The sequence below is a fragment of the Fringilla coelebs genome (genome assembly GCF_963513975.1).
Source record: "Fringilla coelebs genome assembly, chromosome: 30".
Lineage (NCBI taxonomy): Eukaryota > Metazoa > Chordata > Aves > Passeriformes > Fringillidae > Fringilla > Fringilla coelebs.
In genome coordinates this window covers 2347492-2370403 of record NC_140056.1, presented here as the reverse complement: position 1 = coordinate 2370403, position 22912 = coordinate 2347492, and the positions used below count along the sequence as shown (strand labels likewise).

The 22912-nt window shown below is 67.6% G+C and overlaps 1 protein-coding gene across 1 annotated transcript; it reads right to left on the bottom strand.

Annotated features, from left to right (window-relative positions):
* Window positions 1-494: 494 nt before the first annotated feature.
* On the bottom strand, window positions 495-22100 carry AGAP2 (ArfGAP with GTPase domain, ankyrin repeat and PH domain 2; the record flags this gene model as incomplete). Its single annotated transcript, XM_084223484.1, has 19 exons — window positions 495-752; window positions 2715-2970; window positions 7586-7808; window positions 10750-10840; window positions 10915-11066; window positions 11279-11338; window positions 11611-11763; window positions 12789-12899; window positions 12974-13118; window positions 13190-13294; window positions 13372-13458; window positions 13976-14128; window positions 14201-14322; window positions 15504-15638; window positions 15718-15859; window positions 15933-16018; window positions 17596-17683; window positions 18442-18500; window positions 20963-22100. The coding sequence occupies 19 exons, from the start codon at window positions 22098-22100 to the stop codon at window positions 495-497; spliced, it is 3564 nt and encodes a 1187-aa protein (XP_084079610.1).
* Between the last annotated feature and the right edge of the window lie 812 nt (window positions 22101-22912).

The following is a 22912-nucleotide window of genomic DNA, read 5'->3' as shown; positions in this document are numbered from 1 at the left end:
CTGCTCCTGCCACCGAGCCGGGGCTGTGCCAGGGCGGGGGGGGGGGGGCACGGCCGGGGGGGACACGGGGGCAGGACAGAGGGGGTGGCGAGGGTGACTTGGGGAGGGGGGCGCGGCTGGGGAGGTGACAAGGGGAGGGGGACACAGCACGCGGGGACGGGGACGGGGGTAGGACAGGGTGATGTGAGCAGGGGACAATGCGGGGCTGAGGGTGGCAGGGACAGGGGATGGCGCGGGCAAGGAGTGACGTGGGCAGGGGATACCCCGACCCCAGCTGTGCCCACCCCACGGCGGGGCACAATACCCCGGGGAGGGGACAGGAAGGTGGCAGTGGCATCACCGTGACCCCGGCATGGGGGTCCCTGGCACGGAGAGGGGGACAGGACCAGCGGAGACCCCGAGATGAAAGGATAATAAATAGAGCATCAAAAGTACAAACCGTGGGCGAGGGGCGAGCCCGGGGGTGGCACCGGGGGGCTCCGGGCCCCTCGGGGCTATACCAGGGCGGAGCGGGGCTCGCAGGGGCCCACGCTGGCGCAGCTGCTGCGGCGGCGGGGCCCGGGGGTCGGGGGGCCGCCGGGCGTCGGAGGGCCGGGGGTCGGGGGGCTGCCGGGGGTCGGGGGGCTGCCGGGCCCCTCGCCGGGGCAGCCGTGCTGCAGCAGGATGTCGGCGCACTCGCGGCTGCCGGCGCGGCGGGCGTAGAACAGCGCGGTGCGGCCGTGGCCGTCCCGGGCCCGCACGTCGGCCCCGTACTGCGGGCACGGCCGCGCGTCACCCGCGGGGCCACCGCGCGTCCCCCTGGCACAGCCCCGGCGGCCGCGGGGTGTCCCCCGGGGATGGGGCGCATCCCCCGTGTCCCCCCAGGGTGTCTTGGCACAGTGCTGCTCCTCCCGTGGCCGTGCCAGGATTGCCACGGACACTTCATGTCCCCCATGGTCAGGCCATTGTCCCCAGGACCACACCGTGTCCCCCAAGACCACCCCATGGTCCCCAAGACCACCCCATGGTCCCCAAGACTGCACCATGTCCCCATGACTGCACCATGGTCCCCAAGACCACCCCGTGTCCCCCATGACCACCCCATGTCTCCCATGACCACCCCATGGTCCCCAAGACCACCCCCATGGACCCCAAGACCACCCCATGGTCCCCATGACCACCCCATGTCCCCCATGACTGCACCATGTCCCCCATGACCACCCCAGGGTCCCCATGACCACCCCATGGTCCCCATGACTGCACCATGTCCCCATAACCACCCCACGGTCCCCATGACCACCCCATGGTCCCCATGACCACCCCAGGGTCCCCATGACCACCCCATGGTCCCCATGACCACCCCACATCCCCCACAGCAGCACCACAACCCCACAGCCACCTCACAGTCCCTCCAGCCCCATGATCTTCCCCCTGGCTGTGCCGTGATCCCCAAGCCTGCTCCAGGCGCCCCAGGAACCCCTCACACCCCCCATGGCCACACCCCCCATGGCCACGCCCTGTCACCCAAAGCCACCCCACGGTCCTCATGGCCACGTCACTTGCCTCCTGGCAATGCCATGGTTCCCAAGACCACCCCCCATCCCTCAAGACCACACCACATCCCCAGTGACCACCCCACGGTCCCCATGACCACCCCACATCCCTGATGACCCCACCACAGTCCCCATGACCACCCCATGGTCCCCATGGCCACCACATGGTCCCCATGACCCCACCATGGTCCCTGTGACCACCCCAGGGTCCCCATGACCACCCCAGGGTCCCCATGACCACCCCCCATCCCTCAAGACCGCCCCACGTCCCTGATGACCACCCCATGTCCCCATGACCACCCCATGTCCCCAGTGACCCCACCATGGTCCCTTGAGACCACACCATGGCCCTGATGACCCCTCAATAGTCCCCACGACCACACCACATCCCCGATGACCCCACCACGATCCCCATGACCACCCCGCGGTCCCCATGACCACCCCATGGTACCCAAGACCACCCCATGTCCCCCATGACCACCCCGTGGTCCCCATGACCCCACCACGGTCCCCATGACCCCACCATGGTCCCCATAACCACCCCACGGTCCCCATAACCACCCCATGGTCCCCATGACCACCCCAGGGTCCCCATGACCCCACCACAGTCCCCATGATCCCACCACGGTCCCCATGACCACCCCACGGTCCCCATGACCACACCACAACCCTGATGACCCCACTACAGTCCCCATGACCACCCCAGGGTCCCCATGACCACCCCATGATCCCCATGACTACCCCCCATCCCACAAGACCACCCCACGTCCCCAGTGACCACCCCACGGTCCCCATGACCCCACCACGGTCCCCATGACCACCCCATGATCCCCATGACCACCCCATGGTCCTCAAGACCACCCCCCATCCCTCAAGACCATTCCATGCCCCCAGTGACCACCTCACGGTCCCCCATGACCCCACCACGGTCCCCATGACCACCCCACGGTCCCCATGACCCCACCACAGTCCCCATGACCACCCCATGATCCCCATGACCCCACCACGGTCCCCATGACCGCCCCACACCCCCCACACCCCTGTCACAGTCCCCACAACCATGCCATCCCCTCGTGGCTGTGCCACAGCCCCCACGGTGACCCCACATCCCCCCCAGCCTCCCCAGGACCCCGGCGCCCCCCGCCCGCAGCGCCGCCCGCCCGGCCCCGGCCCCGCACGTACCCAGAGCAGCAGCTGGGTGAGCACCACCTGGGCGCTGTCGCAGGCCAGGTGCAGCGCCGTGCGCCGCTCCGCGTCCGCCGTGGGCGCGTTGAGCTGCTCCTTGTGGCTGTGCGCCAGCAGCAGCAGCACCGCGGGCAGGTCCTGCTGGCCCACGGCCCCCAGCAGCCGCTCGGCCAGCGGCGCCTCGGCCGCGGGCAGCGGCGCCAGGAACAGCCGCTGCTCGTACTTGGCGCGGATCCACGACTCCCGCTCCTCCCTGGGCACGGGGGGACACGGGGGACACGGGGGGACACGGGGGGACACGGGGTGTTAGGGACAAAGCCACAATTCCCGCTCCTCCCTGGGCACGGGGCAGGGGGACACCGGGGGACACAGGGGACACGGGGTGTTAGGGATGAATTCATGGCTCCCGTTCCTCCCTGGGCACGGGGCAGGGGGACACGTGGGGAAAAGGGGGAACACCGAGGGACACGGGGTGTTAGGGAGAAATCCACAATTCCCACTCCTCCCTGGGCACGGGTCAGGGGGACACGGGGGACACGGGGGGACACAGGGTGTTAGGGACAAAGCCACAATTCCTGCTCCTCCCTGGGCAGGGGGGGACACGGGGACACGGGGGACATGGGGCATTAGGGACAAATCCACGACTCCTGCTCCTCCCTGGGCACGGGGGGACACGGGGGGACACGGGGTGTTAGGGACAAATCCACAACTCCCGCTCCTCCCTGGGCACGGGGCATGGGGACACGGGGGACACGGGGGGACACGGGGTGTTAGGGACAAAGCCACGATTCCCGCTCCTCCCTGGGCACGGGGGGACACGGGGGACACGGGGGACATGGGGGAACACGGGGTGTTAGGGACAAATCCATGACTCCCGCTCCTCCCTGGGCACGGGGCAGGGGGACACGGGGGACACGGGGGACACGGGGGACACGGGGTGTTAGGGACAAATCCAGAATTCCCGCTCCTCCCTGGGCAGGGGGGGACACGGGGGACACAGGGGGATATGGGGCTTTAGGGACAAATCCACAATCCCCGCTCCTCCCTGGGCACGGGGCAGGAGGACACGGGGGACACAGGGGACACGGGGGGACATGGGGCATTAGGGACAAATCCACAATTCCCGCTTCTCCCTGGGCAGGGGGACACGGGGGACACGGGGGGACATGGGGGGACACGGGGGGACACGGGGTGTTAGGGACAAAGCCACAATTCCCGCTCCTCCCTGGGCACGGGGCGGGGGACGTGGGGGACACAGGGGACACAGGGGGACATGGGGCATTAGGGACAAAGCCACAATTCCCGCTCCTCCCTGGGCACGGGGGGACACGGGGGGACACGGGGTGTTAGGGACAAATCCATGATTCCCGCTCCTCCCTGGGCAGGGGGGGACACGGGGTGTCAGGGATGGCAGGGTGGCACCACGGGGACGCAGAGCCGCAGTTCCTGCTCCTCCCTGGGCAGAGGGACATGGGGACACGGGGGACACAGGGGACACGGGGACACGGGGGGACACGGGGGGACATGGGGCATTAGGGACAAATCCACGACTCCCGCTCCTCCCTGGGCACCGGGCATGGGGACACGGGGGACACAGGGGACACAGGGGACACAGGGGACACGGGGTGTTAGGGACAAAGCCACAATTCCCGCTCCTCCCTGGGCAGGGGGCATGGGGACACCGGGGGACACAGGGGACACGGGGTGTTAGGGACAAATCCAGAATTCCCGCTCCTCCCTGGGCAGGGGGACACCGGGGGACACAGGGGACACGGGGTGTTAGGGACAAATCCATGACTCCCGCTCCTCCCTGGGCATAGGGCAGGGGGACACCGGGGGACACAGGGGACACGGGGTGTTAGGGACAAATCCATGACTCCCGCTCCTCCCTGGGCAGGGGGGGACACGGGGGACACGGGGTGTTAGGGACAAAGCCACAATTCCCGCTCCTCCCTGGGCACCGGGCAGGGGGACACGGGGGACACGGGGGACACGGGGGGACACGGGGGGACACGGGGTGTCAGGGATGGCAGGGTGGCACCACGGGGACGCAGAGCCGCAGTTCCTGCTCCTCCCTGGGCAGAGGGACATGGGGACACGGGGGACACAGGGGACACAGGGGACACGGGGAGACATGGGGGGACATGGGGCATTAGGGACAAATCCACGACTCCCGCTCCTCCCTGGGCACGGGGCAGGGGGACACGGGGGGACATGGGGTGTTAGGGACAAATCCAGAATTCCCGCTCCTCCCTGGGCACCAGGCACAGGGGGACACGGGGGACACGGGGGACACCGGGGGACATGGGGTGTTAGGGACAAATCCACGACTCCCGCTCCTCCCTGGGCACGGGGCATGGGGACACAGGGGACACGGGGGACACAGGGGGACATGGGGCATTAGGGACAAAGCCACAATTCCCGCTCCTCCCTGGGCAGGGGCAGGGGGACACGGGGGGACACAGGGGACACGGGGTGTTAAGGATGGCAGGGTGGCACCACGGGGACACGGAGCCATAGTTCCTGCTCCTCCCTGGGCATAGGGGCATGGGGACACGGGGGACACGGGGGACACGGGGGACACGGGGGACATGGGGCATTAGGGACAAATCCACAACTCCTGCTCGTCCCTGGGCACAGGGGCATGGGGACACAGGGGACACGGGGGACATGGGGTGTTAGGGACAAATCCACGATTCCCTCTCCTCCCTGGGCACCAGGCACAGGGGCAGGGGGACACGGGGGACACGGGGTGGCAGGGGTGGCAGGGTGCCACCACAGGGACGCGGAGCCACAGTTCCTGCTGTTCCCTGGGCACAGGACACGGGGGACACGGGGGACACGGGGGACACGGGGTGTCAGGGATGGCAGGGTGCCACCACGGGGACGCAGAGCCGCAGTTCCTGCTGTTCCCTGGGCACAGAGGGGGCAGGGACACAGGCGTGTGACAGTGGGGACACAAAAGTGGCAGGGGTGCATGGTGGCACCACAAGGACAGGGAGAGTGAAAATGGGGGGACATGTGAGGGCCAGGGACAGAGGGTGGCAGCAGGGTGGCACGGGAGGTGCCACACAGGGGTGCCAGGAAGGGCAGGGGTGTCAGTGTGGCATGGCTGGGTCATGGGGACACAAGGGACAGGGGGGTGGGGACTCGGGGGCACTGGGGACGTGGGGTGGCACCAGGATGACGTGAGGATAAGGGACACCAGAGTCCGTGGGGTGGCACAGCAGTGACACACGGGGTGGGGACACGGGGCATCAGGGAGGGAAGGGCAGCATCACGGTGGCATAGAGGATGGCAGTGGCATTAGGGATGGCAGGGTGGCATCACGGTGGCAGAGAGGACAGGGACATGTGGCAGCATCAGGGATGGCAGGGTGACATCATGGTAGCATAGAGGACAGGGACATGTGGTGGCATCATGGTGGCATAGAGGACAGGGACATGTGGTGGCATTAGGGACGGTAGGGCAGCATCACAGTGACATAGGGGACAGGGACATGTGGTGGCATCATGGTGGCATAGGGGAGAGAGACGTGGCAGCATCAGGGATGGCAGGGTGCCGTCACAGTGACATAGGGGACAGAGACATGTGGTGGCACCAGGAATGGCAGGGTGGCATCACGGTGACATAGGGGACAGGGACATGTGGTGGCACCAGGAATGGCAGGGTGGCATCACAGTGACCTAGGGGACAGGGACATGTGGTGGCACCAGGAATGTCTGGGTGGCATCACGGTGGCATAGGGGACAGGGACATGTGGTGGCACCAGGAATGTCTGGGTGGCATCACGGTGACATAGGGGACAGGGACATGTGGTGGCACCAGGAATGGCAGGGTGGCATCACGGTGACATAGGGGACAGGGACATGTGGTGGCACCAGGAATGGCAGGGTGGCATCACGGTGACATAGGGGACAGGGACATGTGGTGGCACCAGGAATGTCTGGGTGGCATCACGGCGGCACAGAGGACAGGAGCACACGGTGGCACAGAGGACAGGAACATGCTGTGGCACAGAGGGACAGGAGCGTGCGGTGGCACAGAGGACAGGAGCACACGGTGGCACAGAGGACAGGAGCACGCGGTGGCACAGAGGACAGGAGCACACGGTGGCACAGAGGACAGGAGCACGCGGTGGCACAGAGGACAGGAGCACACGGTGGCACAGAGGACAGGAACATGCTGTGGCACAGAGGGACAGGACCGTGCGGTGGCACAGAGGACAGGAGCACGCGGTGGCACAGAGGACAGGAGCGTGGGGTGGCACAGAGGACAGGAGCACGCGGTGGCACAGAGGACAGGAGCACGCGGTGGCACAGAGGACAGGACCGTGAGGTGGCACAGAGGACAGGAACATGCGGCGGCACAGAGGACAGGAACGTGCGGTGGCACAGAGGGACAGGACCGTGTGGTGGCACAGAGGACAGGAGCACGCGGTGGCACAGAGGACAGGAGCACGCGGTGGCACAGACAGGACCGTGGGGTGACACAGAGGACAGGACCGTGCGGTGGCACAGACCGGATCGTGCGGTGGCACTGACAGGACCGTGCGGTGGCACAGAGGACAGGAACGTGCGGTGGCACAGAGGACAGGGACATGCGGTGGCACAGACAGGACCGTGCGGTGGCACAGAGGACAGGAGCACACGGTGGCACAGAGGACAGGACCGTGCGGTGGCACAGAGGACAGGAGCGTGCGGTGGCACAGACCGGACCCTGTGGTGGCACAGGGACAAGGGGCGGCACTGTGACACTCAGGGGCGGGGCACAGAGGACAGGAACACACGGTGCCACAGAGGACAGGACCGTGCGGTGGCACGGGGACAAGGGGCGGCACTGTGACACGCGGGGGCGGTCCCACGCACCGGGAGGACTCGTGGGTGGGCTTGCAGCGGCCGCGCGGGTTCTGCTCCCAGATGCTGTTGGCGGTGGCGTTGCCGATGGCCGAGAGCACCAGGGTCAGCTCGCGGGGCCAATCGTCCAGGTCCAGCGAGCGCACGCGCGACACGTGCGTGCCCAGGTTGCGGTGGATGCCCGAGCACTCGATGCAGATCAGCGCGCCCAGGTTCAGGCTGGCCCACGTGGGGTCTGCGGGGGAGGGGGGCAGAGGGTCAGCGGTGGCACCCCCGGGGTCCCCACGGTGGGCACAGCGTGACACATGGCGTGGCACGTGGTTGTGGGGAGGCACGGCACGGTGTGAGCCTGTACAGCGCCGTGGGGCATTGTGTCACCCACGGCACCACGTGTCCCATGGCACGGTGTGAGCCTGTACAGCACCGTGGGGCATCGTGTCACCCATGGCAGTGTGTCACCCTGTACAGCCCCGTGGGGCATCGTGTCACCCACGGCACCACGTGTCCCATGGCATCGTGTCACCCATGGTACCACGTGTCCCATGGCATCGTGTCACCCATGGCACCACATGTCCCATGGCATCGTGTCACCCTGTACAGCGCCGTGGGGCATCATGTCACCCACGGCACCACGTGTCCCATGGCATTGTGTCACCCACAGCACCACGTGTCCCATGGCATCGTGTCACCCATGGCACCACGTGTCCCATGGCATTGTGTCACCCACAGCACCACGTGTCCCATGGCATCGTGTCACCCATGGCACCACGTGTCCCATGGCATTGTGTCACCCTGGCACGGTGTGACCCTGGTACCATGTGACCCTGTACAGCGCCGTGGGGCATCGTGTCACCCACAGCACCATGTGTCCCATGGCATTGTGTCACCCTGTACAGCACCGTGGGGCATCGTGTCACCCAGGGCACCACGTGTCCCATGGCATTGTGTCACCCACGGCACCACGTGTCCCATGGCATTGTGTCACCGTGGCACGGTGTGACCCTGTACAGCACCATGTGGCATCGTGTCACCCATGGCACCACGTGTCCCATGGCATTGTGTCACCCATGGCACCACGTGTCCCATGGCATTGTGTCACCCTGGCACGGTGTGACCCTGGCACCATGTGACCCTGTACAGCACCGTGTGGCATCGTGTCACCCACAGCACCACGTGTCCCATGGCATTGTGTCACCCTGTACAGCACCGTGGGGCATCCTGTCACCCATGGTACCACGTGTCCCATGGCATCATGTCACCCACGGCACAACGTGTCCCATGGCATCGTGTGATCCTGGCACCGTGGGGCATCGTGTCACCCATGGCACCACGTGTCCCATGGCATTGTGTCACCCTGGCACTGTGTCACCCTGGTACCATGTGACCCTGTACAGCACTGTGTGGCATCATGTCACCCACGGCACCACGTGTCCCATGGCATTGTGTCACCCATGGCACCACGTGTCCCATGGCATCGTGTGATCCTGGCACCGTGTGGCATCATGTCACCCACGGCACCACGTGTCCCATGACATTGTGTCACCCTGTACAGCACCGTGGGGCATCGTGTCACCCATGGCACCATGTGTCCCATGGCATTGTGTCACCCACGGCACCATGGGTCCCATGGCATTGTGTCACCCATGGCACCATGTGTCCCATGGCATTGTGTCACCCTGTACAGCACTGTATGGCATCGTGTCACCCACGGAACCACCTGTCCCATGGCATTGTGTCACCCTGGCACAGTGTGACCCACAGCACTGTATGGCATTGTGTCACCCACGGAACCACCTGTCCCATGGCATTGTGTCACCCTGGCACAGTGTGACCCACAGCACTGTATGGCATTGTGTCACCCACGGAACCACGTGTCCCATGGCATTGTGTCACCCTGGCATTGTGTCACCCTGTACAGCACCGTGTGGCATCGTGTTGCCCATGGCACCACATGTCCCATGGCATTGTGTGACCCTGGCGTGGTGTGACCCTGTACAGCACCGTGTGGCATCGTGTCACCCATGGCACCACGTGTCCCATGGCATTGTGTCACCCTGGCACGGTGTGACCCTGTACAGCACCGTGTGGCATCGTGTCACCCACGGCATCATGTCCCATAGCATTGTGTGGCTTATGGCACTGTGTGACCCTGGCATGGTGTGGCTCATGGCACCGTGTGGCATCGTGTCACCCATGGCACCACATGTCCCATGGCATTGTGTGGCTTATGGCATTGTGTGACATCGTGTCACCACGTGGCATTGTGTCACCCATGGCATCACGTGTCCCACGGCATTGTATGACCTTGGCATGGTGTGGCTCATGGCACCGTGTGGCCTGTGCCATCCCTCATGTGACCCATGGCCTGTGCCATCCATTGTGTCACCCATGGCCTGTGTCATCCCTCGTGTGACCCATGGCCTGTGCCATCCATCATGTGACCCGTGGCCTGTGCCATCCCTCGTGTGACCCATGGCCTGTGCCATCCATCATGTGACCCATGGCCTGTGCCATCCCTCGTGTGACCCATGGCCTGTGCCCTCCCTCATGTGACCCACGGCATCATGTGGCATATGCCAACACAGCGCAGGACATCACGTGACCCACAGCACCGTGTCACACGTGCCATCACATGTCCCACAGCCCTACCTCGCCCTGGTTGCCAGGTGGCCCAGGCCCGTGGCACAATGTCACCCCGTGGCACCACCAGCTGGATTCTGGGCTATGCAGGGCACCGCTGTCCCTTGAATGGATGTCCCCCCATGTCCCATGAATGGATGTCCCCCCTTGTCCCATGACCTGCTGTCCCCCATGTCCCATGAATGGATGTCCCCCCCTGTCCCATGAATGGATGTCCCCCCATGCCCCATGCCCTGCTGTCCCCCCATGTCCCATGCCCTGCTGTCCCCCCATGTCCCATGCCCTGCTGTCCCCCCATGCCCTGCTGTCCCCCCATGCCCCATGCCCTGCTGTCCCCCATGCCCTCCTGCCCCCCATGCCCCCCGATGCCCCCAGACTCACTGGGTGCCCCGCAGTCCACGCAGAGCGAGTTCCCGCGGGCATGGCTGTCCCATGAATGGATGTCCCCCCATGTCCCATGCCCTGCTGTCCCCCCATACCCTGCTGTCCCCAATGCCCTGCTGTCCCCCCATGCCCCCCGGTGCCCCCAGACTCACTGGGTGCCCCGCAGTCCACGCAGAGCGAGTTCCCGCGGGCGTTGCGGATGGCCTGGATGGCCACGGCCTCGCTCTGGCTGTCCATGCGCGCCTGGAGGGGGGACACGGGGGTGAGAGGGGCAGGGGGGTGGCACGGGCACCCTGCCAGCCCCCCCGAGGTCCCACCTTGTTCTTGCTGCTCTCGCAGCACTGCAGGCTGGCCAGGATCTGGCTCTCGATGGCCTGCACCCACGCGTCGCGCTCCTCGAAGCTGCCGGCCTCGAAGTGCCACGTCTGCCCCGTGCTCGACACGATCAGAAACTCAAAGTTCTCCTCCTCTGCGGGACCAGAGACCCCCGGGGGGGCGCTGGGATGGGGGGTCCGACACCCACGCTGGGCAGCACCCACTGCAGCCCCCCCACACCCACCCCTGGCACCCAAATTCTGCCCAGCCCCCCTCCCCACGGTGCCCACCCCTGCTGGGGTGTGCTGGCAGCAGGCAAGGGGGGCACAGCCACATGCACGGGAGGCACCGCTCACGCCACGTTACCTGTTTTATAAATATTTCTTAAACTACCAAAACTTTTTAATTTCCACATTTTGCGCTTGGCTGCGGAGGGTCCGGGCAGCAGGAGTAGAGAGAGGAAACGGGGACAGAGTCAGGGGGGCCCACGAAGCCCTGGGGACGGTGCAGAAGGTGGCAGGCAGTGGCAGAGCGAGGGGGATGCGTGGACAGCGTGGCTGAGCGTGGCCGGGGGGTGAGGGGCAGCGTCAGCCCAGATCCCCCCGAATTCTGGGGCGTCGTTGCCGTGGAGGATGGTGGCCTTGTCCCCACAGTGCCATGGGTGACTGGGGCTGGGGACACAGGGCTGTGGCACCCACCTTCTGCCTGCCCACCCGAGCCCTCGGTCTTGGACGGCGTCATCAGCTTCTTCCTCCGGTGCTTCTTCCTGTCCACCAGCGGCGAGGGCGGAGGGTCCCTGTCCCTGCCACCGCTGCCAGGGCTGGACACGGCCTCGAAGGACAGCGGGGACTCTGCCAAGACACCACACGTGGGGCGCTGGGGACACCATGGACACCGGGGTCACGGGGGTCACCGGGCTCCCGAGGAGCAGGGAGTTCACCAGGACCATTGAGGCCACCAGGGTCACCAAGGCCATCAGAAGCACTCAGGACAGGGCTATCAGGGTCACCAAGTCCACTTGGGCCACCAGGGCCACTGGAGTCAGTGGTCACCAGGGTCACAAGTCGCCCAGAGGTGCTGGGGCCATCAGAACTCACCAGGGTCACTGATCTCACTGCCACCCCAAGGCCACCAAGTTCATTGGTCTTACCAAAATCCCTGGGGCCACCAGGGTCACAAGAGCCTCTTGGCTCACCAGAGCCATGAGGGTCACCAGGGCCACTGGGCTCACCAGGCTCATTGTGGCTGCTGGGACTCCCAGGTCCACGTGCTCACCAGGGCCAGCAGCTTTACTGTGGCCACCAGCACCAGCAAAGGGCCACCAGGTCCCTGAGCTCACCAGGACCACCAGGGTTATTGTGGTCATGAGGGTCACCAAGGGCCACCAGGGCCACCAAGGGCCACCAGGTCCCTGAGCTCACCAGGACCACCAGGGTTATTGTGGTCATGAGGGTCACCAAGGGCCACCAGGTCCCTGAGCTCACCAAATCCAGCAGGGTTATTGTGGTCACCGGAACCACCAGGGCCACCAAGGGCCACCAGGGCCACCAAGGGCCACCTGGTCCCTGAGCTCACCAGGACCACCAGGGTTATTGTGGTCAGCAGGGCCACCAAGGGCTACCAGGTCCCCAAGTTCACTAAGTCCACCAGGGTTATTGTGGTCACCAGGGCCACCAAGGGCCACCAGGTCCCTGGGCTCACCAGGACCACCAGGTTTACTGTGGCCTCCAGAGCCACCAGAACCACCAGGGCCACCAAGGGCCACCAGGTCCCTGAGCTGCTCAGGAGTCACCGTGCTCAGTGGGGCCACCATGGGGAAGTCCCTGTGGGTGGCCGGGGAGGTGGCCATGTCCCTGCCCGTGCCGGTGTCACTCACCTGAGGCCAGCTTGGCGCCGGAGGCGGAGGCGCAGCGCTGCAGGGACCCCTTGCCCACCACCTTCAGCCCCGGCTCGGGGGGCAGGCTCAGCCCCACCGTGGGGACGGCGGCTGCAAGGGGGGGGAGGGACGGTGTCACAGCGGTGCCCGAGGTGCCCCCCGCCCCCCGGCGCCCCGGGGCTCACCGCCGGGCTCGGGGTCCCGCAGCAGCCCGTTGATGCTGGCCGAGGGGCCGCAGGCGGAGATGGCGCGGGGCGGGCGCTTCCCCGGCACCTTGACCGTGGTGCGGAGCAGGTCCATCTCCTTGCCGTGCGTGCTGTGGATGTAGTCCTGTGGGGACAGCGAGGGTGACACCGGGCTCTCCCACCCTTTGGGGGCGGCGGGGGGACGGGGACACTCACGTTGATGCTGGGGTGGTAGAAGAGGAGGCCGTTGCTGGACAGGGTCACGTATTTCTTTTTCCACTCCTTGTTCAGGGAGTTGCCGCTGCGCTTCAGCAGGAAGCTCTGGGGACAGGGGGCAGTGAGGGGACGCAGGGGACACTGGGACACGGCCACACCCTCCTGCCACGGCCGCCACCCACCTGCTTGATGGGGATGGCGCGGCCGCTGCCGGCCGCCTCGCCTCGGCTGTCCAGGCTGCGCTTCTCAGAGTCGCTGCCACGGCGCGTCTGTGGGCACGGGGAGGGACAGGGGGTGGCACTCGTGGCACAGCTGGGGACACTGGCGTGCCCACGTGTCCCCCACTGCTGGAGCCTGGTGGTGGGGACATTGGGGTGCCACAGACCCCACCACTGCGGCCCCATGGTGGGGACACCCTGGGCGCCCACAGGTCCCTCCGTGCCACCACCGCTGTGTCACAGGGGCACTGTGGATGCCATGTGTCCCCACCACCCTGCTAGAGGACACGCCAGAAGCCCCATGGGGGACACCTGGGTGCCCTGCGTGTCCCCCATCCCCACACTGCATGCCCACATGTCCCTCAGTGCCACCACCACCATGCCAAGGGGACAACTGAGATGCCACGTGCTCCTCAATGCCACCCCACCTGGGCTGCCCCACGTCCCTTGCTGCCACCACCCCATCAGGATGACGTTCTGGGTAACAACGGGCACACCCAGGATGTCACACGCCCCCGTGTCACCAGCGCCACGCCAGGGTGTCCCCGGTGTCCCCGGTGTCACTCACGGCGAAGAGGCTGGTGCGGCGCTTGGCCCCGCGGTGCAGCGAGCTGGGGGTGCCCAGCGGGGCCGGGGTCTCGCTGCGCAGCTCCCGGTGGCTCACGTTGGGCGTGGAGGGCAGCGAGGACGAGTAGTCGCTGGTGTGGCCACCATTGCTGGTCTGGGGGGGACGTGGGGTCAGCCTGGGCTGTGCCCGGGGGTGGGGCGGGGCTGGGGGTTACCTGGGGGTTACCTGGCTGGGGTGGACGCCCCCCACCGGGGTGGAGGCGGCCGAGTGGCTCGGGGAGCTGGGCAGGGACTTGCAGGATGCCATCAGCTGCTGCTGCTTCTTCAGCGCCACGGCCTTCTGGGCCACTGCAGGGAGCCTGAGTCAGGAGGGCCCGGCCCCAACCTGCCCAGGCACCGGCCTGGATACCACACCTGGACATGGGCCCCATCCCCATCCCACCTGGACATGGACCCCAGCCCCATTCCACCTGGACACTGTCCCCATCCCACCTGGACACTGTCCCCATCCCACCTGCATATGGCCCCCATCCCACCTGGACATGGGCCCCATCCCACCTGGACATGAGCCCCATCCCCATCCCACCTGGACACTGTCCCCATCCCACCTGGACATGGGCCCCATCCCACCTGGACACTGTCCCCATCCCACCTGGACACTGTCCCCATCCCACTTGGACATGGGCCCCATCCCCATCCCACCTGGACACTGTCCCCATCCCACTCGGACATGGCCCCCATCCCACCTGGACATGGCCCCCATCCCACCTGGACATAGTCCTCATCCCCATCCCACCTGGATGTGGCCCCCATCCCACCTGGACACTGTTCCCATCCCACTCGGACATGGGCCCCAGCCCCATCCCACATGGACACTGTCCCCATCCCACCTGGACACTGTCCCCATCCCACCTGGACACTGTCCCCATCCCACTCGGACATGGGCCCCAGCCCCATCCCACCTGGAAACTGTCCCCATCCTCATCCCACTCGGACATGGTCCCCATCCCACCTGGACATGGCACCTATCCCACCTGGACACTGTCTCCATCCCACCTGGACACTGTCCCCATCCCACCTGGACATTGTCCCCATCCCACTTGGACATGGTCCTCATCCCCATCCCACCTGGCCATGGCCCTCATCCCACCTGGACACTGTCCCCATCCCACCTGGACACTGTCCCCATCCCACCTGGATGTGGCCCCCATCCCACAGGGCTGGATATGGTCCCTGACCTACCCAGCCATGTGTCCACCCCACCTGGACACAGTCCCCTGCCCTACCCTGTGCACGGTCTCCATCCCACCTGGACAAGGTCCCTGTCTCACCTGGTGGTCCCTGTGGCCACCGCTCCCTTTGTGGGGACCCAGACGTGGTCCCACACTGGCCACCATCCCTGTCCGACCTGTGCCCATCCCACCCGGCCGCGATCCCCACCACACGCTGCTCACTGTCCCCATGTCCCCATGTCCCCGTGTCCCCAGCCCCCTCCCATGCCGTCCCCACCCCCTGGCGTGGTCACCCACCCTCGGTGAAGACCCGGTCCACGTTGAGGCCGTAGGTGGCGCAGGTCTCGTAGTAGAGGCAGCGCCGCGCGTCCCCGCAGAGCGCCCGGGCGCGCGCGTCCTCCACCGCCCGCGGGCTGGACGAGCTGATCTTGTCTGGGGAGTCAGGGGGGCTCAGCTGGGGCTGCCCCGCGCTGCTCCCACCCCACAGACCCCCCGTGCCCCCCGGGCTCACCCTGGGTGCCCACCAGCGCCAGGGCCATGTCGCTGGTGCCGCGGAGCTCGCCGAGCAGCGCGTGCAGCTGCGTCACCTCCTCGAAGCTGCTCTCGCTCTCCAGGCTGAAGACGAAGATGACGGCGTCCGCCCAGCTGGCAAACTGGGGGGCCACGGGCGGGGTCAGGGCTCGGCTCTGGCCAGCGTGGCCCCCCCGGGCCCCGGTCCCCTCCTACCTGTGCGTCCGGGGCGCCAGCCTCCTCCCGGATGAGCAGGAGGTGGCTCTGGCCATCAACTGTCACCTCACGCTTGAACTGGCCACCTGCAGCAGGGCACGGGAGGGGAAGGGGGGGCCCTGCAGGTGTGCTCTGCCCACATGGATGGAACCTCCCATGGCCGTGACCAGCACCAGGTGGGACCAGCAATTTGACCCCAAAAGTCCCTCAGCCATGACCAACACCATGATCCTGCCCATTCTGGGGCCACACCCATCCCCTTCGCCATCCCCACACCTGCCCATGCCCAGCATCATGGCCTTGTCCATTCCACGACTGTGTCCATCCCCTGGTTATGCCCAGCCCCACCACACGTCCATCCCATGCCCAGCTCCATGGATATGTGCACTCCTCCATCTCCATCCCCACGGCCACTCCATCGCTGAACCCATCCAGTGACATGCCCATGGTCATGCCCATCCCCTGCCCATGGTCATGCCCATCCCCTGCCCATGGTGTGTCCATCCCACACCCAGGGTTGGGTCCATCCCCTCCCCATGGTGTGTCCATCCCCTGCCCATGGTGTGTCCATCCCATGCCCATGGTCATGTCCATCCCATTCCCATGGTCACATCCATCCCACGCCCATGGTCATGTCCATCCCATGGTCATGTCCATCTCATGCCCATGCTCATGACCATGCCATCCCATGGTATGTCCATCCCATGCTCATGGTCATGTCCATCCCATGGTCACATCCATCCCATGGTCGTGTCCATCCCATGGTCACGTCCATCCCATGCCCATGGTCATGTCCATCCCCTGCTCACGGTGTGTCCATCCCATGGTCACATCCATCCCATTCCTATAGTCATGTCCATCCCATGCTCATGGTCATGTCCATCCCATGGTCACACCCATCCCATTCCTATGGTCACGTCCATCCCATGCTCATGTCCATCCCCTGCCCACGGTGTGTCCATCCCAGGCCCGTGGTGTGTCAATCCCATGGTCACTCCATCCCATGTCCATGGTCACGTCCATCCCCTGCTCATGGTGTGTCCATCCCATGGTCACATCCATCACATTCCTATAGTCACGTCCATCCCATGCTCAAGGTCACGTCCATCCCATGCTCATGGTCATGTCCATCCCATGCTCAAGGTCATGTCCATCCCATGCTCATGGTCATGTCCATCCCATGGTCACATCCATCCTATTCCTATAGTCATGTCCATCCCGTGGTTGTGTCCATCCCATGCCCATGGTCACGTCCATCCCATGCCCATGGTCACGTCCATCCCGTGGTCACGTCCATCCCGTGGTTGTGTCCATCCCGTGGTCATGTGCATCCCATGGTCACATCCATCCCATTCCTATAGTCACATCCATCCCCTGCTCACGGTGTGTCCATCCCATGCTCATGGTCATGTCCATCCCATAGTCACATCCATCTTATTCCTATGGTCACATCCATCCCGTGGTCATGTCCATCCCGTGGTTGTGTCCATCCCATGCCCGTGGTCATGTCCATGCCAGGCCCATGGTGTGTCCATCCCATGGTCACATCCATCCCATTCCTATGGTCACGTCCATCCCATAGTTGTGTCCATCCCGTGGTTGTGTCCATCCCATGCCCGTGGTCACATCCATCCCCTGCCCATGTCCCCCCATCACCACTCACTCTCAGTGGGCTCCAAGCCCACGTAGGAGCCGGTGAGGAACCGATGGACGAGCGCCGACTTCCCGCTCTTGCTGCTGCCCAGGACGCCCTGGGTGGGCAGAGGGGACATCAGAGGGCTGGGGACATGGTCCTCAGGGGACACGGGGACACGGGGACATGGGGACATGGGGTCACAGGGACATGGTCCTCAGGGGACATGGGGACACGGGGTCATGGGGACATGGGGTCACAGGGACATGGTCCTCAGGGGACATGGGGACACGGGGACATGGGGTCATGGGGACATGGGGACATGAGGACATGGGGACATGAGGACATGAGGCCACAGGGACATGGGGACATGACGACACGGGGACATGAGGACATGGGGTCACAGGGACATGGGGACATGAGGACATGGAGACACGGGGACATGGGGTTACAGGGACATGGGGTCACAGGGACATGGGGACATGAGGACATGGGGACATGGGGACATGACGACACGGGGACATGGGGTCACAGGGACATGGGGACATGGGGACATGGGGACATGAGGACATGGGGACATGGGGACATGGGGTCACAGGGACATGGGGTCATGAGGACATGGGGACAGGGGGTCACAGGGACATGGGGACATGAGGACATGGGGACATGGGGACATGGGTCAGAGGGACATGAGGACACGGTGACATGGGGATATGGGGTCACAGGGACATGGGGACATGAGGACACGGGGACATGGGGACACAGGGACATGGGGTCATGAGGACATGGGGACACAGGGACATGGGGTCACAGGGACATGGGGACATGAAGACATGGGGACAGGGGGACATGGGGACACAGGGACACAGCACCCACCAGGCGGATCTCGGGGATAGAGCGGCCCAGGGTCCACTCCTGGCTGTTCACCAAGGCCTCTGCGGAGGGAGACGGGTGAGACAGAGCCCAGGAGCCCCGGGGAACCCCCAGCAGCCCCTGGCACCCCCAGGAGCCCCAATCCCCGGGGGTGCCCCCACCCTCAGCACGGCAGCAGCTTCCTGCGTGGGCGGCCACCAGCTGTCACCCAGCAACGGCGCCGGGCCCGCGGGGGCGGCGGGAGGACGCGGAGATGCCACGTGGCAGGGACGGGGACGTGGCAGCACGAGGCGTCGTGTGCCAAGGCACGAGGAGGCAGAGGGCACGGGGACATGGTGGGCACGGGGATGGAGAGCACGGCGACACGATGGCGGCCACGACGGGCACCGGGACAGCGGGTGGCACAAGGATGTGGTGTGGCATGAGGACACGGCGGGTTCAGGATGTGACAGCCGCGAGGGCACGGCGTGGCATCGGGACGTGGTGTGGCACGGGGACACAGTGGGAGCCACCAGGCCATGACGGGCACTGGGACACAAGGATGTGGCACGAGGACACGGCGGGCGCCAGGACACGGCGCGTCAGGGGGATGTGGGGTGGCACAAGGACACCACGGGTTCCAGCGCGCGATGGGCACAAGGACACAATGCCAGCGGTGCATGACAGCCTCAGCCCGAGGATGCAGCACGGTGTGAGCACAAGGTGTGGCATGGGGACACCATGGATGCCAGGACATGGCGTGACAGCATGGCACTGGGACATGGTGTGGCACTGGGACAGGACACGGCACGAGGACACGGCACGGCACACGACGGGCACGAGGCTGCGGTGGCACCAGGACACGGCGTGGCACCAGCGCCTGGCGTGGCACGGGGACGTGCCCTGTGCCCCCCACATCTCCTACCTGGCATCCCCAGCCCCTCTGGGCGGCGGTGGCACCACAAAGGGGACACTGAGGCAGGACACGGTCAGAGGTGCCCCCCTTTCCGTGCCTCAGTTTCTGCCCCCAGCACGGAGCCGGCTCCGTGCCAGGCACGCGCTGGCCGGGAAAGGGTTAACGCTGGCGCCTGTCACCCCTCGCATTGTCACCGAGCTGCCACCCCCGGCCCTGCAGGTGCTGCCCACGCACCCCGTGGTGCCAAGGTGCGCGCAGGCAGACAGGGGATGCCGGGGGGGGGGGACGGAAGGACACGGGGGCCCGGACAGATGGGGGACAGGATGCACGGGTGTGACGCACGGATGGAGGCGAGGACAGACGGACGGATGGCGGGACAGAACGACGGAGGGGGGGGTCGCGTCTGACCCCCGTGGAGTTCTCCCAGTGGGGAAACTGAGGCACAGGATCCCCACCATGGGGATCCCCACCACGGCACCCCGCCAAATCGGACACCTCACATCGCCCCAGGGCACAGACACGGCACAGCCCAGCCCGGGGGTCACAGCCCCCCTGAACCCCACAGCCCCCCCAGAACCCCACAGCCCCCCTGAACCCCACAGCCCCCCTGAACCCCACAGCCCAGCCCGGGGGCCACAGCCCCCCTGAACCCCACAGCCCCTCCTGAACCCCACAGCCCCCCTGAACGCCACAGCCCCCCTGAACCCCACAGCCCAACCCGGGGGCCACAGCCCCCCTGAACCTCACAGCCCCTCCTGAACCCCACAGCCCCCCTGAACCCCACAGCCCCCCTGAACCCCACAGCCCAGCCCGGGGGCCACAGCTCCCCTGAACCCCACAGCCCCCCCTGAACCCCACAGACCCCCAGAACCCTACAGCCTCCCTGAATCCCACAGCCCGCCTGAACCCCACAGCCTCCTTGAACCCCACAGCCCCTCCTGAACCCCACAGCCCAGCCTGGGGGTCACAGCCCCCCTGAACCCCACAGACCCCCTGAACCCCACAGCCTCCCTGAATCCCACAGCCCAGCCTGGGGGTCACAGCCCCCCTAAACCCCACAGCCCCCCTAAACCCCACAGCCCCCCGAACCCCACAGCCCAGCCCGGGGGCCGCAGCCCCCCTGAACCCCACAGCCTCTCTGAACCCCACAGCCCCCCTGAATCCCACAGCCCCCCTGAACCCCACAGCCCAGCCCGGGGGTCACAGCCCCCTGAACCCCACAGCCTCCCTGAACGCCACAGCCCCCCTGAACCCCACAGCCCAGCCCGGGGGCCGCAGCCCCCCTGAACCCCACAGCCCCCCTGAACCCCACAGCCCCCCCTGAACCCCACAGCCCCCCTGAACCTCACAGACCCCCCGAACCCCACAGCCCCCCTGAACCCCACAGCCCCCCAGAACCCCACAGCCCCCCTGAACCCCACAGCCTCCCTGAACCCCACAGACCCCCCGAACCCCACAGACGGGTCCTGCAGCCCCCCACGAGCCCCGGCAGTCCGGGCTCCTCCTCCGCCCACCAGGGAAACTGAGGCACAGCCCCGCGGCCTCAGCGGGCACCGCTCCACCTGCCCCGGGTCGTGGGGCGTGGGGACACCGAGCCACGGCCGGGGCGACCCCCGGGCCAGTACTCACTGTGGGGGGTGGCACTGGCCGGGTCGGCGCCGGGGGGAGACCAGGGGGGCGCGGGGTGGGTGGGGGTCGCCGCAGGGCTCTTGGTGAAGATGCCGCTGATGAACTTGAGCATCTTTCGGTCGCGGGTGGAGGCGCGACCCCCCTCGCGTCCCCGCTTGAGCCCGGTCTCGGGGGCGGGCGCGGGCACCAGAGCCCCCGGCTGCAGGTCGCTGTAGTCCAGGGTCTTGCTCTTGCCCTTGCTGGGGGACAGCCGGGCCCGGGGGGGCCCCTCGCTCTTGCCCCCCGCCTTGGGGCGCCCCTTGCCCTCTCCCTCGGGCCACGAGAGGCGGCTGCCGGCCGTTTTGCCCGCGGCTTTGCCCGCTCGGGGCTCGGGGGTCCCGCGGCTCCCCCCGCCGCCCCCCGCTTTGGGGGGTTTGGGGCCGGCCAGGCGGAGGCGGCGGGCGCCGGCCGAGGGGTGCGGGGAGGCGGTGGGGGGGTCCAGGGGCGGGGGGGGGGCCCTGCCTCCCTCCGGGGGGCCCTCGGGGCCGCCCCAGGTGGCCTGGCTGAGCAGCGGGCGGCGGGGGGTCGCGGCGGGCTGGGGGATGTCCAGGGCGGCCAGAGCCCGCTGCCCCGGGCCCTCCAAGGTGCCCTTGGCCCCACGGGGGTCGGGTTTGGGGGGCACGGCCGGGGGAGGGGGCGGCAGCAGCGCCGGGTCGGGTTTGGGGGGCACGGCGGGGGGCGGGGGGGGCAGCAGCGCCGGGTCGGGTTTGGGGGGCACCGCCGGGGGCGGGGGGGGCAGCACGGCCGGGTCGGGTTTGGGGAGCACGGCCGGGGGGGGCAGCATGGCCGGGTCGGGTTTGGGGGGCACGGCGGGGGGCGAGGCGGGCGAGCGGGGGCGGGGGGCGTCGGGGCCGGGGGGGCCGGGACCGGCCGTACTTATCCGGAGCGCGTCCTGCCGCTGGAAGAGCCGCTCGGGCCGCCGGGCTCGGCCGGGCTCGGGGGTGCGGGGGGCGGCCGCGGCCCCCCCGGGGCCAGGGGCTCCATCGCCACCCCCCCCCGCCTCCTCCGCCTCCCCCGCGGCGCCCACCGACTCGAGCTTGACCAGCGTGAGCGAGATGAGGTAGGTGGTCCTGCGCTGGAGGCCGGTGGTCCTGCTCATGGGTGCGGGCAGGGCCCCCCCGGGGCGCCCCCCCGGCCCCCCTGGATCCCCGCGCGGCGCCGCGGCCGCCGGTGCCGGTGATGCTCCGGTCCCACCCCCGGCCCTGCCTCCCCGAAGCCTCCGCCGCTCGCCCGCCCCCGGAGGGGTTGGAACCGCCGCCGCCCCCCCCGCCGAACGCGAGCACCCCCCCGGCAGCCGCCGGGATCGGGGCCACCCCCCCGCCTCGCCCCCCGCCCCGGGTCAGCGGCCGGGGGGCATCGCGGGGGAACCCCCCGAGCCGGGCGGGGCAGGGGAGGGGTCGGGGGCTTTTGGGGGCGGGGGAGGATCGGAGGGGAGTCAGGGCGGGGGGAGGGGGGGTGTGGAGACCTGGGGGTCCTGGGGAGGAGGGAAGGGGGGGATTACAGGTGCGGGGGGATGGGAGGGGAGATGGGGTGTGAGGGGAGCGGGGGGGGGGGGGGGCAAAGGGGCGGAGATGGGAAGGGGGTGCGGGGGCTACGGGGAAGGGGGAAACGGAGGGCTGGGGGTTATGGGGCAGGGGGGGTCATGCCGGGGCCCCCCCCCGGGAGCGGGGCTCACGGCAGCGCCCCGACGGGCTCGTCCTTGGCGGCTGCGGCGGCGGCGGCGCGGGCGGGGGCCGGGGCCCGGCGGGGGGGGCCCTGAGCGGCCGGGGGGGGCCGGGGCCCGGTGGGGGGGGCCCTGAGCGGCCGGGGGCGGCCGGGGCCGCCGCTCTCCGCCATGCGCCGCTCCCAGGGCCGGGCTGGGGCGGGGGCGGGCGGCGGCCCCGCCGCTACCGGGCAGGCGCGAGCGCTCCC